At 41.2% G+C, this 21,805-nt stretch overlaps 1 protein-coding gene across 2 annotated transcripts; it reads right to left on the minus strand.

The window, feature by feature from the left end:
• Positions 1–143: 143 nt before the first annotated feature.
• Positions 144–19,499, minus strand: LOC309368518 (arylsulfatase D-like). Of its 2 annotated transcripts, XM_081908627.1 has the most exons (10): positions 18,936–19,499; positions 16,238–16,378; positions 15,692–15,813; positions 15,133–15,255; positions 13,731–14,154; positions 11,438–11,574; positions 10,638–10,772; positions 9,449–9,611; positions 7,635–7,756; positions 144–2,226 (listed from the first exon to the last, which is right to left on the minus strand). In XM_081908627.1, the coding sequence occupies exons 1-10, from the start codon at positions 18,965–18,967 to the stop codon at positions 1,850–1,852; spliced, it is 1,776 nt and encodes a 591-aa protein (XP_081764753.1). In that variant the 5' UTR covers positions 18,968–19,499; the 3' UTR covers positions 144–1,849. The 2 variants fall into 2 exon arrangements, with proteins under 2 accessions (XP_081764753.1, XP_081764754.1); XM_081908628.1 differs by lacking the exon at positions 16,238–16,378 and having other exon boundaries at positions 18,936–19,497.
• Positions 19,500–21,805: the final 2,306 nt, after the last annotated feature.

The raw sequence follows: 21,805 nt of genomic DNA on the forward strand, positions 1-21,805 counted from the left end.
GAATTACCAGGATGTGTGTGTTTTGGGGAAAGAAGTTTCTTTTCTGTTTTTGGTTCTTGGGTAACTAAAAGTCTGTTTAATTTTTTTCCTGTTGAGAACAATTGAAGTACATCTTTCTTCAGAGCTTACCATAGCTTACAAGGTGAGGAGGTGGATAGTTTATTAGATGGTTGACACGTGGAATCAAACACCTTCTACAATGGTGCTAATATAGGACTTTTGTACTGCTTTATACCATATTTTTTGCTCTATAAGATGCACCAGACCACATGACGCACTTAGTTTTTGGAGGAGGAAAACAAGAAAAAAAATTCTGAATCTCAGAAGCCAGAACAGCAAGAGGGATCGCTGAGCAGTGAAAGCAGCAATCCCTCTTGCTGTTCTGGCTTCTGGGATAGCTGCGCAGCCTGCATTCGCTCCATAAGACGCACACACATTTTCCCTTTTTAGGAGGGAAAAAATGAGTCTTATAGAGCAAAAAATACGGTAATTGCCTTGGAACTTGATGTACATAGGTACGTAGGCTTTGTACTAAGTCAGACATTTGGTTCATCTAGCTCAGCGTTGTCTAGAACTGACTGGTTCTCCAGGGTTTTAGATGGAGATATGCCCAGCCCTACTTGGAGACACTAGGAATTCAACCTGCAACCTTCTTCATGAAGTGCAGCCCTTATGTTCCCATGTATTTGGACAGCCCCAGGACAGAAGGCACTCAGTCTGTTTATATGCACCTATCAATATTGTGTGAAAGTTTCAATATATTGGGGACAGTTAGGGAAAGAGTTTGCTAAACTTTAGGAAGCTAAATGCTGAATAACACTGGGGAACAAAAATTTTGTTGCATTGACACCTGCAGTTCTAACCTAATTTCGACCTGCTGATTTCATATCTAAAGTTGGTTTTGTTCTGTAAGCTCTAGTTATTTTTGCAATTCATGCTTTTCACTTTTCACCATAATCTTTGTTTTTCACAATGCAAGAATTCAATATTTTATTAAACACATAGCCAAAGTAGTACAATTTGAGTATAAATGTAAGTGACTTATATAGCATTGAAGCTGACATGTATAGCATTGAAGCTGACATGTATAGCATTGAAGATGACATGTATATCTAGGTACAGTTGGAGGTATGCAAAGAAAGTATTCCCTTGGGATACAGTCTACTTGAAGAAGCCATGGTCCAATCTGAAAAATACAAATATTTAGGTTACAAAACTACAAAAATTAACTTTACAAAACAATATTTACCATGTGGTTAGGGTAGATCAACGTGTCAGTGTCCACTTATTCCCAGTGTAAATATGACATATCGGCAAAAGTCGGAAATTGAAAGATAACTATAGCATGTACATGAAAATCTATTTCAGATTTGAAATCAGCATTGAAAGAACATATAAGAACAGTTGAAAAACCTCATGCAACAGAAAACGATATTTTTTTTTGTTCCCCAGTGTAATTAGACTTTGTATCTAATCCTGCAAAGATCTGGTGCAGCCCTGGGGTTTCTCTGCCCATTTGATGTTCCTTGATCCAAATTTTAAGTATAGTACAGACAACACAAGCCAAGACAGTGAGAACAGAGGTCTCCCTGTATAATTTTAGCTGCTCCTTCTCAATTAAGGTTTGAGCAAAGCAGGGATGGAGAGACACTGAGGGGCTGCTGTTTTTAAGAAAACAAGCCAGTAACAAGGAAAAGTGGCACATATGGGTATAACATGGAAACTAACCAACAACAACAAAAACCTCCCACTTCCAATCCCCAGCTGCTTTATGAGAGAAAGCTAAGAATGTCTTGGCTCGTGTTGTCTGTACTAAGAACAGTGTTTCATTGCAAGAGGATTCTTTTTGCTAGCCCACTTTATATGAATGGGTATCACTTTCTTCATTGTCACACCAACAGAACGGGAAGGTCCCACAGCACGGCTGCAGCCATGGTTTCCACATATTGTTTCCAGAAGAGAGCTGCTGTGGCACAGGTGTGAGGGAGCTGCGGTGCTCTTCCACAGCTCTGCCTATGTGCTTTAGGACTGTGTGGAACAAGGGCTCCATGTCCGGTGAAAGAGGCACGGCCTCTGATGGGTCTCTCGAGAGATCAAACAGCAGAGGAGGATCGTGATGTGTTACACCTTCTCCGGAACATGGGCAAAGCCCCTTTCCATAACAGGCTCCGGCGCCTTCGGGGTCGAATATTGGTGTTGTGTAATGAACTTTCCATACTGGACCACCTGGAAGGGGAAAGCAAAGCAAAAACACCATGATACAATAACTGCGAAAGTGATGGAACATGACGTTCTCTGGAGATTCGGTTTAAATATAATAATTCAAATAGATTTTGTTGATTTGTTCTATGTACAAGGGGAGTCAAGAAAAGTAAGGAGGATGGGGTGGGGGGGAAGGATTGAGTGTTAAAATGAGGGTGCAAAGGGAATTGCAAAAATAAAAGGATGGAGTAGGAGGCATGGGAATGGGGGTGAAAATGAAACCAGGGACATCAAAGTCTATGCAGAATAGGAGGGCATGTTGGCTTCATAATGTACTGGAGGCGAAAAGGGTGCTTAGTAGTTGCAAGTTCCCATCATCAAATGCATGAACTAAGATGATTTCATCTCATTATGTGGACTCCACAAACATGGATGCCATAATAAAAATCCTTATAAAATTATATTTGGCCTGGATAATTCTCTTTACAAGTTTCTAAATGAGCCACTAATGGGCAATGTGATTGTTTTAATTAACTATAACTGCAACTTGAGACTACTGCAAAAAAGAAGAGGTATACAACATTCTATAATTTGAGATGCATTAGAATAGTTTTCATAGATTTCTGCACCCTTCCTGTATTTGACTGTGAACATCCCTGTTTCATAGTAGGAAAGGACAAGTCCTAAACTACTTGTGCTCTTCCTAAGTAGAGTTCCTTGATAACCGTTGCTGCAGGAGGGAACTGCTTTTGCCAACACAATCAGCAGTTTCTCACCCATATTTGTTACTTTGTAATTCTTTACTTTCTGGTTTTGTAAATAGAGAAATCCTGCCTTTTTTCTTTATTTTTGTAACTTTGTTCATTATCAAATAAACATTTTATATTCTTGATTTCTATATCTGTCTTTCATTACTGTATATTAATTAGTTTGGGAATTGTGTGTAGCATCTGTAGATGTTATTGTCAATGTGACTTGTAAGAGCTGGTTCTTTATTGGGAGAAATTTACAAGATGCAGTTTTTTAAGGGAAAAGCATCTGAGTGCTCTGGAAATCCTGTTAATGAATGTGTGTGTGTAGTGTGAACTAGAGATGTGAAGACAGGAGAAGAATTGGAATATCCCCCACCCATTCCCCCCCCCAATTTTTCCATTCCACCCCCTCTGCCTTCATATCACATTTCAGTATAAAGCAGCCTTTGCTGTTTTAATCACACATTCACTTGCACCAGAGTTGTTGCACCAACTCTGATGTGATACATGCTAATTTTTGTACCTGACACAATACTGATTTTTTTAAAAAAATCACAAACACATCAAATGTGAAGTGTGCCTGCTTGAACTTTTAGGCATTGGCAAAAAAAAAAAATGACTAAAATGCATGCTCGTTGGAAGAGTGAGGGCTATACAAATGTTGCAAAAGATGTAATACACTCCGGATATGATCAATGAGAGCCAGACAAGAGAAGCAAATGTGGTAGCCTTTTAAAAATATATTTTGGGTGCCCTAGGCACTTTAACATGACCAAGGGAAAGTAATGAAATGATGTGGGTTTTTTGTTTTTTTTTGTAATTTAAACCAAAAGGCTATCTTTCAAAAAACAAAGAATTAGACTGAAAGAATGCAGTTGTCTCATCTAAGGAACAGCATGGAACTAAGTAACTGAGTATCCTTTGTTGCATTTTACACACTGCTCAAATATCCCCACAGCATCCCCCTTCCCTTGTACTTTTCTTCACCATACCAGGAAAAACAAACCTTGGCTTGCCATCCTCAACAAACCATTGATGCCGGTTTGTGCATAATGGCAACCTATCTGCTGGTTGGTTTCCTCCCATCATGCTAGTTCATTGTAAACTATACCTTATTTTAAACCACAGTTCAATGCAGTGGTGGGGAACTCCTAGTCCATGGGCCTATTTAGAATAATCAGGCCCAGTATTTGGCCCATGCCATACTGTCTTATCAGACGTCCGTCATGGCATCAAACTCAAAAGAAGAGGAAATGTACTCATACGTGAACTCCTGATCCTTTTCAGCTGTGGGCTGAATTCTTTTTTTAATTCATGCCAGGGCTGCAAAGGAAGAATTGGGTGTACACTCTGAAGCAGCCCATGGAGAGCTCATTTAATGCTACATGCAAAGTAGCTTAATGGCCATGGGTTGAATAAACTTGTAATTCATCTCTGGATTATCTCTTTCAACACTTAGATGGATTGCTGTAGGAAAGAAGCCCTATAACATGGCGCAGTATCCGGCCTGTAAATTTCCAAAGAGCTCAGCTCAGTAGGGGTATGCATAATCTCACCTTCACACTGGGAAGCTGGTAGTTTATTTTAGGTGCCTAGCAATTCAATCAACATCTACGCTGTTTTTTAGCTGTTATGTTGACCAAGGACCAAGCTCCTTTAGCTCCATCGCTCTCAATGAAAATTAATCTGCTTAAATCCAAGTTCTCCAAATTAGCAGTGTGGAAGATTGGTCTGTTTATAAGGTTAGAGCTGATGCTTGTAGGTGTAACTGAGTTCATAGTTTGGTGCACTGAAGTCCCATTCCAATGGGGTTTAACTATGATTATATTATGAACATGATTTAAAAATGTGACCACTTCTTTCTGGATTGAGAGGAACATGCAGAATTCACGACCATGGGCAGAATTATTTCCACTACAAATGTAGATTCTGCCTTATACCAAATCAGATGAATGGTCCATCTAGTTCAGTTTTTGTCTGATAAGCCATGGTTTTGTCTGATCATCTTCAAGACAACTCATGGTTCTTTAAGCAAACCATTACTTAGCATTACACATGAACTAGGCCAGTAAGAAGGGAGTTCTATAAAAGTCATCGGAGTCTACAATTTATTTGTTTAAATAAGTGCATCTTCATTATCACTTCATTATTATTATTTTTGGAGATCTATCGGGATCACGCGATCGACAAGGATCGACCAGGAATGCCCGCGATCAACCAGTAGATCACAATCGACCAGTTGGACATCACTGTTCTAGTGTGTTGAAAAGTGGCTCAGAATTTGGTGGAAAAGGACTGGTTTCAGAAGGATGATGTGAGGTCAAAAAGCAAGGGAGGATTGTGGTGAATTACTCTCTCTCCAGAACACGGACACAGTCTTCTTCCATAACAAGCACCACCCCCCTCTGGGTGAAATTTTGGAGTCACATAATAGGCCTTCCAGAGAGCACCACCTTAGAGAAAAGAAACTTAAGATATTCAGTTTCTAGTTGATGAATATGTGGTCCTCCAAACACCTTTTGGAATTCTCACTGGAATGGATGTCAAATTTGTTCACGATAGTTAAACCACTTGGTTCTTCCAACAGAAAATTTTCCAGGACAAGGTATTTGGAGCTGCTTCAGAAGCCTTTACCCTCATACAGCTCTGTCAAAAATGATGAATTGCTAGTTGCCATGGAAGAACGCTTCTCCACAGGATAGATATGGAATTCTGTTTTTCCGCTCCACAAAACTGTTAGCTCTAAAAATAGCCCTGGTGAGCAGCTATCAGGAAGAGGGAGCCATTTTTGGGAGGTGTTCAACTGTAGCATCAGGATACCTTATAAGGAGCTGAGCCTACCTCATAGAAAAATCTCATCTCCAATATTAAAGATAGATATTTTTTAAAAATGTGTTTATACTGATTAATTGTATCAAGTTTAAGAATGGAAGATAAGAAAGCCCACTGATTCCAGGAGAGGGTCTTTAAAACAGTGGCCTGAAAGCTTCTCTCAGGTGGTCTGTAGTGTGTCTGTGGATGTATGGTTGCATTAAGGACTCAAACTGATTTTTAACTGTTGCTTTCCTTTTTATTTCTTATCTTGTATGCATTTTATTGTATTACAATTTGATTTCTGTGGCATGCAAACTGCAATGCAATAAATTACAATAGGTAAGAAATACAAATATATTTTTTTAAAAAAATCACACCCCACCTAATGGTCTGATTAGAATATTTTTTTAAAAAAATCAGTGACTTGAAAAAAGAAGAGTAAAGATTAAGGGTGGTATTCAACTAAGCATTCAACTACATTTTTGCACTTGTGTAAAAGAATTTCCACCCTTTCTGAAAACACTGTGTTTTTGCATATAGGGGTTATAATACCTGCAGCTGAATCACTTTCAAAATTTGGCATCAAAAGCACTTCACAATTCTGTGGCTGTGAAGATAGCTACTTTTCAGAAAAATAAGCATTGGAAAAGGAAAGAATAAAATGCATGTTTGTTCAAAGAAAGCTTGGATATCTTTGCCCTCTAGTGGAATATCTTAAAATACACATATTCAGCATCTAGTTACCGTATATTACAAAAAACTGGTGAAAAGAAGGACGCTGAATGATGCACACTTCCAGATTAATGCAAGAAGCAGCAGCAGCAGCAGCCTATTTCTTTCTTTGTTTGATATTCTCTAGTTTGGTACAAAGATTAAGCTTGGTACTATTGATTTCTTAATTTTGTTGAATTCCAGACCTGTACTGCCGAAAGAAACCTGTCAAAATTATCAAACCCAACTCCTTCAAAACAGACAAGATCCATCAGGCACAAAATTGTTGTATTCTTGTCATCAGTGTTCAACCCTTACCGCAAGCAAGAGCAATGCTGTGCATGTTTAATCATATGAAAATCCCACCCTGTTCAATGGAGCTTCCTTCAGAGAAGTGTGCATATCTTACTCACCAGCCTGCAGGCGAATAACATTAGCAAGTAATGTTGTTGGTACCCCATGGCCAACTGTGGCTGACTCAACATGTCACCTGACTCAACTTTTGAGAAAGACTTCAGGAGAGAGACATTGTTTTGCCCCCTTTGTGACCCCCAGACAGTCAGTTCATAGAGAATGGATATACACAGATATAGAATGTCTCGCACATTATTTTGTGTACATTGTGGTTAGTGCATGAAGATACTCAATGCTCTGATACAGGTTAGCGAGTGTGTGAGCTAGCTATTGGCAACTCACAGGTAGAATCCATTCCAGCTTTTGAGATTTCACCAAGCATTTCCAAAATGTTTTCAATCTCAACCTAGCAGTCATAATAGACAGAAATGGATACAGTACTTGATCCAGAAATGGATAAAAGGCTACCCAGTACCAAATCCTCATGTTTCTAATAGTGAAATCCATACAGCAAAACCTATAGCTTTGAGTGCAGTTGTGTGGACACACCATACATTTAGAGCACATTTAAACTGCATGGCTTGCCCCCAAAGAATCTTGGGAACTGTAGTTTACCCTTCACATAGCAAAAATCTCCAGCACCTTAATAAACTACAGTTCCCATGATGCACTTTAAATGTATGGTGTCCACACAGTCTGAGAAGCAAGCAAGTTGGTGTCAAGATGCCACACTGAATCATGAGCTATGCATTTTATTTCAGTGACCCAATACCTGATATAAGGAGAATATTTTCTACTCACTCTCTTTCTGGTACCAGCGCACCGCATGCAAGTACGACCCACAGTAGTGAAACATGAATTCATGCTCTGAGTGCTGCACCGCTCCCTGTAGCAAAGCTATCTGGTTCCTTCCATCAATAACCCTAAGAAAAGTAATAATACATTTAGTAAAGTAGTACTGTACAGCATAGGCCGATGACTGATTCTTTAGCTCATACCTAAGGAACCGCCTCTCCTGGTATGCCCCGTGGAGGACTTTAAGGTCCATAAATAACAACACTTTGGAGGTCCTGAGTCTCAAGGAGGTTAGATTGGTCTCAGCTAGAGCCAGGGCCTTTTCAGCACTGGCCCTGACTTGGTGGAACGCTCTGTCACAAGAGACCAGGGCCCTGCGGGATTTGACATCTTTCCACAGGGCCTGCAAGATGGAGCTGTTCCACCTGGCCTTTGGCTTGGACTCAGTCTGACCCTTTGTATGGGATTTGGTATATAAATTTTCCCTTGGCTTTTTTGCTGGCCCACGTACAACCAGCATGGATAGCTGGCTCAGGTGAATATCTGATGTTTCCTTCCTTTATGTCCTTGATTTATGGGCTACTATTAGAATGAGGCTGCATTTTCAGCTGTATTTTCAGCCGTATTTTAAGTAACTGTTTTTTCGTTTTTTCTATTATGTTTTATTGTAATTTATATTTGGTGTTAGCCACCCTGAGCCTGGCCCTCTACTACTACATACAGTTCAGGGCAAAATGTGCCAGGATAGAAGGAAGGGTGGTAAGAAAGAGGATACAGGATTTACAGGATCTTCTCTGTGCCGCCATATTTGCTGTAAGAGTCCTTATTCTGCCTTAGGAGTTGCGCTAGTCTTGGCACTATCAGTTTTTCCATTTAATTGAATGAACAGTTTTCAGTCAGGCAAATGCATAAGGTAATACTCATCACCAGATGAGCCAACTTCCACTCACATAAGACACTTTCACCTTGTATTGCCCCCTTCTCCTACCAACTGCAGCTTTCTATCCATTCTCTAGAATCCAATCTGGATGGTTGGTGGACCCTCTGGAGTAGAGGTGGTGAGCTTCTGAGGTAGTCAGGCAAGCAGAAGTCCATTGTGCAATTGATCAGGCATAACGATGTCAACCATATGTCCCAAATTCCTACCTATTGGGCAGCTTCCAACAGATTTAAACACAATATGACATCAAACATTAAAAACATCTCTGAGCAGGGCTGCCTTCAGATGTCTTTTAAAAGTCAGATAGTTGTTTATTTCCTTGACGAGAGGGAGTTCCACAGGGTGGGCGCCACTACCAAGAAAGCCCCCTGCCTTCTATTTAAATATGTGGTCTTGTAATAAAAAGAAAGATTTACATTTGGTTTTGTATTTTACAAAGTCTGGGATAGCTCAGTTGGTAGAGCATAAGATTCTTAATCTCAAGGTCATGGGTTTGAGCCCATTTGAAATGGAGAAAAGGGGAGGGGAATCCTAAAATATTAAATGCTGTTGGGAAAATTAAAAAAGCACATGATGTGGAATAATATTCCAGCATTGCAGGGGGTTGGACTAGATGATCCTTTCAACTCTACAATTCTATGATTCAACAGGCTTTTGCCCTTATATGGAGAAATCCATTTGAATTTAACAGGTCAGCATATTTTTTAAATGCAATCTTTACAGAATACCTGTAGATGAAACCACTTAAGATGTTTTTGGATTAAAACATGTCAGAAAGCCAAGCAAATGGATGATGCTATGGATTATATACACATTTTTGCAAATTTTAATGGCTAAAATCCAAATCGTCTTGAGCTACTTTCAGACCGGTATTCTGTACCTGTCTTGTGGGATGGATGCCCCAGCCAAGTGAGCCACTGTGGGGAAAATATCCAGAAGACTTATTGGTTCATCAATAACACTGCCAGCAGGGACTATCCCTGGCCACCGAACTATTCCAGGCACACGGATTCCTCCTTCCCAGCCTCCCATACCTTTTCCACCTGCCAAAGAAGAAGTAATAGAAGAGAAAGATAATTGCAATTCATGAGCTGAATGTCATAGTTCAGTGTGGAGATTGTCAGAGTGGAGATCAGCTGTTAAATGCAATTTAAAAAAACCTAGAGCCCAGCATGAATAATGAAGGAACACACATATTGATAAAGAGGATGCGCAGGCTCTTGGCATAAATAAGTTTGTATATATAACTGCCCGAGCTTTAAGACTGATATCCAAGGCACTGTTTTGTGATCCACCTATGAAAGCAGTAAGCTTGGTGAATATCAGGGATCTCCCATATCTGTGATGGTCAAGATGAATTCATAAGTCCCCCACTCTTTGGCCATTTAAGAAATCTTAAAGACTTGGGGGATGGGGATCCAGGTGGTTTTATGGATGTTCTATTTAAGAACAGTTTTAAGCCACTGATGCTATTATTTTTTAACCACTATGTTAAATTTTGTTATGTCATAATAATTTGTTGCAACCCACTTTGGGAGCCATGGGACACGGGTGGCGCTGTGGATTAAACCACTGAGCCTCTTGGGCTTGTCGATCAAAAGATTGGCGGTTCGAATCCCCGTGATGGGGTGAGCTCCCGTTGCTCGGTCCCTGCTCCTGCCAACCTAGCAATTTGAAAGCACGTCAAAGTGCAAGTAGATAAATAGGTACCGCTCCAGCGGGAAGGTAAACGGCGTTCCCGTGCGCTGCTCTGGTTCGCCTGAAGCGGCTTAGTCATGCTGGCCACATGACCCGGAAGCTGTATGCCGGCTCCCTCGGCCAATAAAGCGAGATGAGCGCCGCAACCCCAGAGTCGGTCACGACTGGACCTAATGGTCAGGGGTCCCTTTACCTTACTTTGGGAGCCAGTCAACGTGCCTTTGTAGTAGCATTATATGTTTGTAATTCAGAAGCCCAGTTTGCCCTCTCAAAGCTTTGTTCTGTATGCATGGAAGTTTCCAGACACACAGGCACATTGAAGTACAGTAATCTATACAAGGGCATGGAGAATTGAAGGAAAGCTGCCTTACCTTTGTATATACCGTTCCAGCCACCTAGCTGGGTAATACCCTCTCTAGCCTCTAAAAAGCCGCCGTGGTCAGAAGTAAAGTAAGTAAAAGTATTGTTCCTCAAGCCCTCTTTGTCAACAGCAGCAAGAATTTCTCCTGCAGAGTTGGATGAACCACAAGAGTTAATTTTAAGCCAAATACTTGGGTCCAGGATACCTCAAGGACTGCAGAATCCTTTATATCCCTGCCCGATCACAGGTGTCTTTTGGGATTCAAGGCTCATATCCCTCAGAAGATATGAACTTAATATTGTGGGCCCAGTTTTATGGTGCCCATAATCCATCTGAGGTCAGGCAGGCCTCCTCCCTGTTGCACTTCCAGCATCTAATTAAGATTTAAAAATAATAATAATTCCAGATGGTATTTTAACTGGTGATTTGATTTCATAGTCTTAACTGGTTTCTATTTTTTGCATTGTATCTTTGTAAACTGCTTTTAGATACTATTGTAGTTAAGCAGCATATAGGTTGTTTCAATAAAATATAAATAAATAAGCTTGTAAAATCACTATAGAGAGGATTATTTGTCATTTCCAGATGTTGAAATGACATTGCCACAGTTTCAGGAAGTGTTTCAAGGAACTGATGACAGGGAAGGGGAGCTATCAGATTTATGAATCTCTGTTCTCCAGTGCTAAGCTGAACGCTACAGTCAGTTGAAAGACAACGGGGATGTTACAAATTCAGGAGAAAGAAGAAGGTCCAAGGAAGGCTACTACTTTGGTCCTTAGAAAAATATCAATAACCACAAGTGCTACTCACCCACCATCCAGTCCATTTCCTCTACATTGTCTCCATATAAACCATGCCTGCTTTTTCCATGAAACGTCTTTGTGGTGAAACAGGGTGTGTGGACGTGTAACAAAGAAACAAAGAGGAGGAACGGTCCTTGTTTGTTTCTGGGGGGAAAAATGTTTAAAAATGTTGTTTTAAAACAACAACAAAAGCATCCATTAGCTATGTGGAATTCATAGCTGAGCAAAGATCTGAACAGATACAGACACAGAGATCTTTCCATACACACTAATGAGATTGAAATGTTACAAAAGGAGTAGGTTTTAGCCCATTCAGCCAGTCATTATTATCACCACCATTACCATGCTTCATGGTCATTGTTATGATAAGCAGTGCCTGCCAGACTGAAATGATGTGAGCTGCTGAGTTTCCTATTGTCTGCCACCCTAAAACTCTGAGCAACTGCATTTGGCAAAGCTTATGAGTTGCATACTTAAAGCATGGGAATTGCTGATCCTAAATTTGTTGTGTTGGCTGTACCACATGCTTACATTTACACACATAGTCAGGCACTTCAGCACATGTGAACATCAATGAAGCTGTAAGAGCCTTTTCAGATACCCAATAGGTAAGAATTTTGTAATCGATCTCGATTTTCTAGGAGTTGCAGCTCCACTGCTTTTCCCCTTGTGGATTATATTGTTTTCTTTCTTTAGATTAGGAGTATGTATGTAATAAGATATTGGTTTAAATGCACCCTTGATGCTATATTTGTGCTGCACCATATTAGTCAACCTACAACTTACTATTAATTTTCTTTGCAATTTTATCATACATGGATGCTTCTCTTAAGTGTCCAGAGAAATTTCTGATGTGGTGAGAAGAAACTGTTTAAAGACATTTTCTGTAACAAAGTGCTCAGTCTGGCTCCTGCCAAACTTCCCACCTTCAATAAGCATCTTTTAGGGTCATGTATGAAGTACACATAAGCTCCTACATGTATAATAATGGGAGCTATAGTCCAACAACATCTTGAGGGCACATTGACAATCCTTCCACAACACCAGATTGTTTATTTTATTTACATTGAAGGTCAAAATAGATGATGATGATGATATTCAACTACTTTATACATAGTTGTTGTGAAAGAGTCACAACAAGAATAATGTACACTCAACACTCTGAACACACAATAGGACTTTATGGGTATTATTACCCTTATGCTTGCTGCCAGTGGTTCAGCCCAAATTAGTGAAGAACTTTGGGTAGAATTCAAATCACACTCTTTAAATTGTTCTGTCTGCGCAAGCATTTCAGTTTGCCAGATGGAACAATCCCCCCCTCTCCTCCCCATGCACTGTTCTGAGTTCTCCAGACTCCTGAACCAATTTTGGGGGACATCTAAGAGAAGGGAATCCTCTTGCACCAGCAGAGAGAAATCCTTGCAGAAGATTTCGGTTGATGAAGTTTCTTAGGGGAATCCAACCCAGTATGTTTACAAGTTGCACACTTCTCTCTTATACACTTAATTTAATGAATGTCTGAGCCCAATCAAAGCGCAAAGGAAAATTCACATTTCACACACATAGTTTCTTTTACCACATGCACACAGCTGAACATGTGGACACCTTGGCTGAGATGTACCAATACTTCAGCAAGATACCCAGATCCTAAATCAGAGCTTTGCAAACTGTGTGTCACGATACGTTAGTACAGGGGTCAGCAAACGTTTTCAGCAGGGGGCCGGTCCACTCAGACCTTGTGGGGGGCTGGACTATATTTTGAAGGGGGGAAAATGAATGAATTCCTATGTCCCACAAATAACCCAGAGATGCATTATAAATAAAAGCACACATTCTACTCATGTAAAAACATGCTGATCCCTGACCATCCATGGGCCAGATTTAGAAGGTGATTGGGCTGGATCTGGCCCCCGGGCCTTAGTTTGCCTACCCATGTGTTAGTGTGTCGGCTGCAGTGTGCAGGTGTGTCGTGCGAACACTCCCCATGGTCCTCCCGGGGCTGGAAAGGGGTTAGTTTGACCTCCAGTTTGCTAGTAAAACTGAATTACTGTGTCGCGGAATGATGCAAAACTGAATTACTGTGTCGCAAAATGAAGCATAAAAAGTTTCGAAAGCTCTGTCCTATAAGTTTGTATCAATGCAACATCATCTGAAAAACATGCCGCTGAGCAATGCAGTGATTTGACACACTAGTAAAGGTAGTCTTAGCTCTATCCTAAGCACAGACGACAAAGGTTTCAAAATCAGTCCACTCCTCTCAAAATCTGAAAAGCAGTTAAATAATATTAATGGGTTACCGTTTAATAAATGAGGTTGACTCTTTCAACATCCTGGAGGCAGCATTTTCCAGCTTTATTGGCTGCTGAGTAATGATGTGATCTCTCAACATGATGCAGTTCCAGTATCTTACAAATCCATAATTGGCAAACCAGGAGATGAAAAATAGGATACCACATGAAGCAGTGAAGGCAATTATTTTCCATTTCACATAGAACAAACCAGTAGTTCTTCCCAGCACAAGAGTGAACACCAAAAGAGCTGCCATCTGGGTGTAAAACCAATATGTAGCTTGCAGCTGGACGTTCATCTCAGGATCCTTATTAGCCTGGCATTCATTCACAAGTGTAAAAGGGGTGCCATAGAAGTAATCAAAGCCATGGTTTAAAGGGTGGTGGCAGTGGTCATTGTGGGATTCACAGTTCATGCCTTGGTGCCATTTTCCTGAAAAGATAAACAATGATAGCTAAAGAAACCATGAATCCTGTAAATTACCAATAAGCAACTTAATACACATAATATTTATATTGGAAAAATATAGGCAAACCCTGTCCTCCATTCAAAATAGCTTGCCCCCTTTGATTCTGCCTGCTCACCCTCTAATTTATTTTATTAATGTTTTTTTTAAGTTTTTATTTATACTTTTCAAGTTTATACATTTCATTAATTTTACAATCAATTTGACATTTCAAAATACAACTTCCTTCCCCCTCTTTCTGTGGTTCCTTAAATTTATTTTTCAATATCTTCTGCATATAAAAATTCATTTAACTTCCCCATTTAATTATCTACTGTAAATATATACTCTTATAAAACTTCAGGTTATTACAACAATCCTGCTAATGTTTTTATCTGTTTACAATTTATCTTTAATATTCAATAAAATGTTTCCATTCTTTTATAAACAGTTTGTTATCTCTGCATATTCCGTAAGTTTTTGTATCCATTCTTCCTTTACTGGGACTTCTGCTTCTTTCCACTTTTGGGCATTGTTGCTGCTGTAGTAGCATACAGTGGTACCTCAGGTTACATACGCTTCAGGTTACAGACTCCAATAACCCAGAGATAGTACCTCAGCTTAAGAACTTTGCTTCAGGATGAGAACAGAAATCGCGCGGCGGTGGCATGACAACAGCGGGAGGCCCCATTAGCTAAAGTGGTGCTTCAGGTTAAGAACAGTTTCAGGTTAAGAACGGACCTCCGGAAGGAATTAAGTACGTAACCAGAGGTACCACTGTACATAAATAAATTTCTATACGATTTAGGTAGTTGTGTCCCAATAATTTCTTTTGCTTGCCCTCTAATTTAACTCCGTCAGCTGGAGACCCCAAGAAGGCAGTGACAACCATGAATTTTTTGATCAAACTGAAGCTCAGATGTGTCAGTGAAAAATGGAAGGAATATGTCAATGTGATACTGTACCTACAATGCCCGTGGTGTAGCCCTGTTGCTGTAATAACTTAGCAAATGTTGTTTCATTCGGGGGGAGTCCTCCAGAAGCACCAGTACGCGCGAAGACACGGGGCTCATGTCTAGACACCATACCTAACATGTAAAAGGAATTGGGGGCAAAAGCCTTAGTATAAGTGGCAGCTGCTATCACATTGACTTGGCTGGGCTGCGGTTAATTAACCCTTCAGGTCAGGCAGGCTTCCCTCCCAGCCCAACCAGGAGATGATGGGGATTGAACATGGAAACTCCTGCATGCAACACAGTTACGCTACCACTGGGTACAGACTTGTGCCTGTGTGAAAAGACTCCTGGAGTCTTGTGCTGCCAGGAGGTGTGACTGACAGGCTCTTGTCATGCTAGGTCCAGCTATGCAAAAAATGCACGCACAACTGCAGAGCCCTGAAAGAGGTCTTTGTATGTGTGTGCATGTGCTTCTCCCTCCCCCCGATCTGCATCAGGACTGGTTATCGCTTAGGGTAATCCTCTGTGCACCCAAACACCAGCCAACCATTTAAAGAGAATGCCAAACCTGATCTGATGGGGTATCTGCCAGTCAGAAAAGCTGCTCTGCTTGGGGTACAAAGCGAAGCTGCAGCAATCTGCTGAGTAAGCTTGACTCCTTCCCTTGCTAGCTGGTCAATATTAGGAGTCCTAATATGTAGAACAAAGAGATACTTCAGTTTGGGAATACTGTATGGTCCCCTGTCATTTGCAGAAACCTTTTCGTGAAGCCTTTCTTTGGTCGCAGCTCCATCTTGAGGGCTGCAGAGGCAACAAAGAGTTTATTTAGAAATTGTATCAAACACTTACTAAAAAAAATTCTCTAGGCTGTAGAGATGAAACCATAGAAGCAATATGGCTAAATTGCATGACCCAAATCATCAGGCTCTAGTCATGCAGTGACACTCTACAAAACTGTGATTTACACTGTGGTGGTTAATTGAACAAGGAGCCATCGGGGTGAATAGGAGCTGCCCCCAAAAGCAAAAGGCGAGCCTGGGGAGGAACAGGACGAGTGGTGCAACTTTGTGGGTGGGGCTGAGTGCATGACCTCAAGTCACAAAATGACACTTACTTGAGTGTATCGTTACCAAAGCATCCCAAATCACCATAGCCAAGGTCATCCGCCATTATCAACAAAACGTTGGGTCTTGACACGGCCGCATCCCACATTTGGGGAAATAGGGAGGAAACTAGCAAAATCGCTAGACTGCATCTACATAAACAACCATCAAAACACCAGGATCAGAATTTCTAAGGTTGGAAAATCTGCGATTGTGGTAGGGGAGAGAGATAATTTCTAGTGGAAGGGTTGTAGGAGCTCAATAACAGAGCAAATGGTTTCTGTGCTAATGGTTCCAGGTTTGGTTCACATCGACATCATACATGCAAAGTACATGGCTTCTCTCAAAGAATTCTGGGAAGGTAGTTGCTGGCATCTCCAGCTGGTGCTAAGAAAGACTCCTGTCTGAAACCCTTAAGAACCACTGACTGTAAAAGAAAACACACCAGAAGCGAAGAGTGCTTCACCACCTTTTCACTGAAAGTCCTGCCTTTCGATATGAATGGGTATAAACTTTATATTGCTTGATATGAGTTTGGATAGGAATGCTTATGCCCTTGCAAAGCAGAGAAAATAGATACTGTGGGACATGTCTCATTGGGTTGTTCCCTCTCCTGTGAAATCCCCCACCATTTTATTAATCCACTTTTACAAAGTATACCAGGAAGATCTGAAGTGTTTTATATCAATTATCTTTTGCCTCACCAGTTTCCCGAGATCACTGCCAAGGTAGCTAGTTTTTGTGTGGCAGCAATAGCTTGTCGGCACAGGATCTTGTCTTAATTTTAGAATTATTAACACCTTACCCTGTGTGTTTTTTTTTTAGAAAAAACATTTTAATATAATTATTTTATATTTCCTCTTGCTTTTTAATATCTTACATTGTTTTAAACTTCACATGTAATAGTATACGTAATTTATTTTATTGTGGTTTGCTGTCTTCTTATCTTCTGTACTGGTCATTGACTGAAATAAAAAAAGTGTTGATATGAGAGAGAGGGAGAGGGAGAGAGAGAAAAAATCTTGCTTTAGGGTTTCTTGAACGTGACCTGAATGTCCCTGACCTGAAGGAACATGTTTTGAGTTCTTCCAACTTATAGCATGATGGGGTGTGTGTAAAGTTTGTTTTAGAGTTAAAGTCATGCCCTTTACCCCTGATACTATGGAATAGGTTTTTAGTCTTTATCATGAGGTAAGGCACCTGCAGACCTTGTAGTAGGTGATCATATTTAAAATTCCCCCGTGTTTTTAGTTATAGCTACTAACTTTCCTTATAGTTATTTCCATACCCCACCCACTACCCAAACAGTAGGAATAAGGAATAGACATGGCCCACCATATTCAGGCCCCTTTATGGTGCCGAGGGGTCCATTTTGCTCAGGTATACAAGGCATACCATTCCCCACTTACTACCCCAATGTGATTGTTCCGCCACCTCAACCAATAAATAAATGCATTACAACTTCACTAAGAAATACACTTTATAGTACATTGTGTATTCACATGTTGGTCACCATTTTAGCTACCCCCAATTTCTGTGATGTGTCAATTTCCCACCACCATAAATTTCTTCTACGAATCAAATGACAGACATCTATAGAATAAATCTGGCATGTACAGCACAATGGACTTTAACAAAAAAAAGTTACAACCACAAACTCCAAAACCACAATGAATTAAGTATACCAGTGCTCTGGGGAGTAACACTGACACATTTAAAAAGTACTCAACACAAGTAGCATTTTCACTGTGTTATTTAGTGATTTGCATGTTTAAAGAGAGGCATTTTTGGAGCCCTTGCAGCGTTATTTATGTATTCAAGTGCATACAATCCCACCCCCCTCAGACGCAACGAAACGTACTTGAATAGGGTGTGGCGTTTGCCCTCCTAGGTGGGTCATAAGGAAAGGGTTAAATGAGTGTGAAGTGATTGGCCAGTGGGAACCCCAGGGGAGGAGTCAGAGTTAGAGCTGGAGTTGTGTGGAAGTCAGTTGGGAGTTGGAGAAGGAAGAGGGAGGATAAGTCTGGGGGTTGGTTGAGTTTTGATGTGAGAGAGTGAGAGAAACTGATAGGAGGAGTCAGATAGACAGTTGGGATAATCAGTTAGCAGTTATTAGGAAGCTATAGGCCAGTATAGAAACTAAGGATAAGAAACTGACAAGAAAAATTATCTGAAACCATAAACTTGTTCATGCTTCTAAAATAAACTTGATTATTTGTTTTAATGTTAACAACTATCTGGACTCAGTGTGTACCCGAGAGAAACGGGTTGGTGGCAGTGGGGGAAGCAATCACAGTGGTGGCACAGGGATCAATAGACTGTCAAATGTCCGGGGACCCTGTGTGATCGCCACATAGGGCTTCAATGGGACACAGTACTGAAGAAATCTTACAAGTTAACCACTTGTTACATTCCCTTAGTGTTTCAAAAATATAGCTCAGTCTTGGTCAGAAAACTGCCCTGCATACTGTAGTTATTTCCACATTCACCACCAATCAACTGGACATCAGGGAACAGAGAGATTATTTTAATTCTGTCTGGGTTTGCCTGCACAGAGTGCAGGGTCACAATGGCAAATATGCTGTCTAGCCATTGCTACAAATACCAGAAAGCACTGGAAAAACTAATTGGCAAGGATCAGCATTAGTTGCTCTTTAAAATATAGAAAGAGAATGATTCCTTTTCCAAAAAGCAATGCTTCCCACTTACCTGGAGAGCCTAATCTTCAATTTGTGATCCATCCCCAGTCCTCTAGGTGTTTGTGGAGGTGATATAGCGAGAACGACTGTCAGGCTTTGTCTTCTTTTTTGAAAGCTCGCAAGGCTGTTTTCCCAACCATCTGCTTACTTAATAGCTTGCCAAGTAAATCGGTGGATTGTGAAACAAGATGGCTATTACAAATTGACACGAACCCTTGAGCAGCTACAGACAAAGTCCACTCTTGGAAAGCAATCACTGTTATGCTTTTCAACTGCTCTAGTGGCCTTTATAGCAGCTTCTGTTGCACCCAATCACTCAGAGAAAAACCTTCACAGTGCCAACAGGAAGTTTTGTTCCTGAAGCAAGTAGGATTTTGTTATATTTTGTTTCCTCTCTTGTTTTTGCTCATGATCCCAAATTTCCAGACAGCTGAGAAATATATATATTTTTTCTCAGTTCACATTACATTCTAAGAAGTGCTCTTTTTTTTAAAGGGAAAAAAGGTGCTGGTACACACCATGAAGTTGTTACAGTAAGTGCCATTTTTTTTGGGGGGGGGAGTGCCAGTACTACATTTCCTTGAGTACCCCTAGGAAAAAAGCACCGATTCTAAGAAAGGTGCAATCACTAAAGGAAAAATTGGGGTGCCTATGGCAACCTACAAAAGATTTTTTTGGTATGTGTGTCATGGGCTTTTGTGGGCCAGTATAACCATGGGACGTGGGTGGCGCTGTGGGTAAACCCTCAGTGCCTAGGACTTGCCGATCGTATGGTCGGCGGTTCGAATCCCCGTGGCGGGGTGAGCTCCCATCATTCGGTCCCAGCTCCTGCCCACCTAGCAGTTCAAAAGCACCCCTAAGTGCAAGTAGATAAATAGGAACCACTTTATAGCAGGAAGGTGTTTCCGTGTGCTGCGCTGGTGCTGGCTCGCCAGAGCAGCTTCGTCACGCTGGCCACATGACCCGGAAGTGTCTGCGGACAGCGCTGGCTCCCAGCCTCTAGAGTGAGATGAGCGCACAACCCTAGAGTCAGACACGACTGGCCTGTACGGGCAGGGGTACCTTTACCTTTACCTTTATAACCACAGAGCCTAGGGCTTGCCGATCAGGTTGGCGGTTTGAATCTCCGTGACAGGGTGAGCTCCCATTGCTCGGTCCCTGCTCCTGCCAACCTAGCAGTTTGAAAGCATGTCAAAGTGCAAGTTGATAAATAGGTATTGCTCTGGCAGGAAGGTAAACGGCGTTTCCATGCACTGCTCTGCTTCGCAATAAGTGGCTTAGTCATGCTGGCCACATGACCTGGAAGTCATGTGGCTAACAATCTCCTTGTCCCTCCTCCCCCACAACAAACACTCTGTGAGGTGAGTGAGGCTGGGGAAAAGAGGAAGTGTGAATAAGCCCAGAGCCCCAAAATTTGTGGAAGGACAAACAAATACTATGGTGGAATGAGGTGGGATGGAGAATGAAATGAGTATCCTGGGAGAAGGAATCTTGTGCAACAGAATCTTCTTCTCCCATGCACCCAGTAAATCTGTTTTAGGGATTCTCCAAACTCTCTGGAGCAGGTTTGGGGAAGGTGCAGGGCATGGGCAGAAGAAGGAGCAGGAGGAACTGTCCTATTGCACAAGCAGAAATGGGTTGGATGAACATAGGCCATTGTGTCAAGTTCCACTTGTGAATGGATGAGTGCACCATCTGTGGAAAAAAACATTTGTATCTTTTCCTTTACAATTAGAAATATGCCCCCCTGCCAGCCACTATACTGCCCTTAACAGCCTCCCATAGTCAAAGGGAATACAGAAGCTATGAAAAGTTTACAGAGAGAGTTGTTAGGAACATAAATATGACAAGGAAATGCTTTGTGGCTTGAGCCTGAATGAATGAGGTTGGCTATCAATCTCAATAAATACAGCCAACAACTCTGGCTTCTAAAACCAGAGTATTGCTTTTTCCTTTGCCAAGTAATTTGCTAAAGGATATATAAGTCACAGCAGCAAAGGAACAGAAGCGAAAGTTGGCAGGCCTATAGAGGTTGGTAGAAGCATACAGGAAATGTCATCTATGTCACACTCCAATCAGAAACAAGATTTTTCATTCTTTTGCAACAGCCATATTTTGGAGACATACTTTCTCATTTTTTTCTCCAAACCTCTAAAATGCAACTATGTGTTCTCTCCATGTTTTCAAAGTGCTAACCAAATGTTCTAACCAGTGCTAAATCTCATTATACAGTCCTAAAATCAGTGATATTAACTGAAACATGTATTTTATTAAATTTAATTCATGATCAAATACCCCAAAAGCAAAATATCAGTCAATATTAGTACTGCAAAAAAGGACACTGATCTCCAAAAGCCTTACTTCCAGCATAATCATGAGTATGTCTGCTCACAAGCCAGTCACATTCTGTTCAAGGGAGTGTGCTGCCATGTAAATATGTATAGGATTGCAGCCTAGGCTCAGGGAGCCAGATTACAGTTTCCAAGTCATGTGACCAGCATGACTAAGCCACTTCTGGTGAACCAGAGCAGCGCACGGAAACGCCGTTTACCTTCCCGCCAGAGTGGTGGGGATGTGAAGGGCAGTGTCAGGGGCTGGCCTGAAGAGGAATGGCGGGGGCCACTCCCCTTCTACACAACCTTCCCAAGAACAGGAGGACAACATAGAATTACAACAGTGGTCATAGTTCAGAGAATGTAGAGGGGAAAAGCTGGGAAATATTGGAAGAGGAAGTAGAAACAGCTGACAAGACACAGTGTGTGAGCATTCCTGAGCTCCCCTCCCCCAGGACTAGGCAGTGTGAGTAGCTGAACAGAAAGCTCAGAGACAGAAAGATCAGTCCAACCGGTGCAGGAATGACGCATAACAGAGCATAACAGA

This window comes from Podarcis melisellensis, assembly GCF_964234715.1.
Source record: "Podarcis melisellensis genome assembly, chromosome: 4".
NCBI classification, from domain to species: domain Eukaryota; kingdom Metazoa; phylum Chordata; class Lepidosauria; order Squamata; family Lacertidae; genus Podarcis; species Podarcis melisellensis.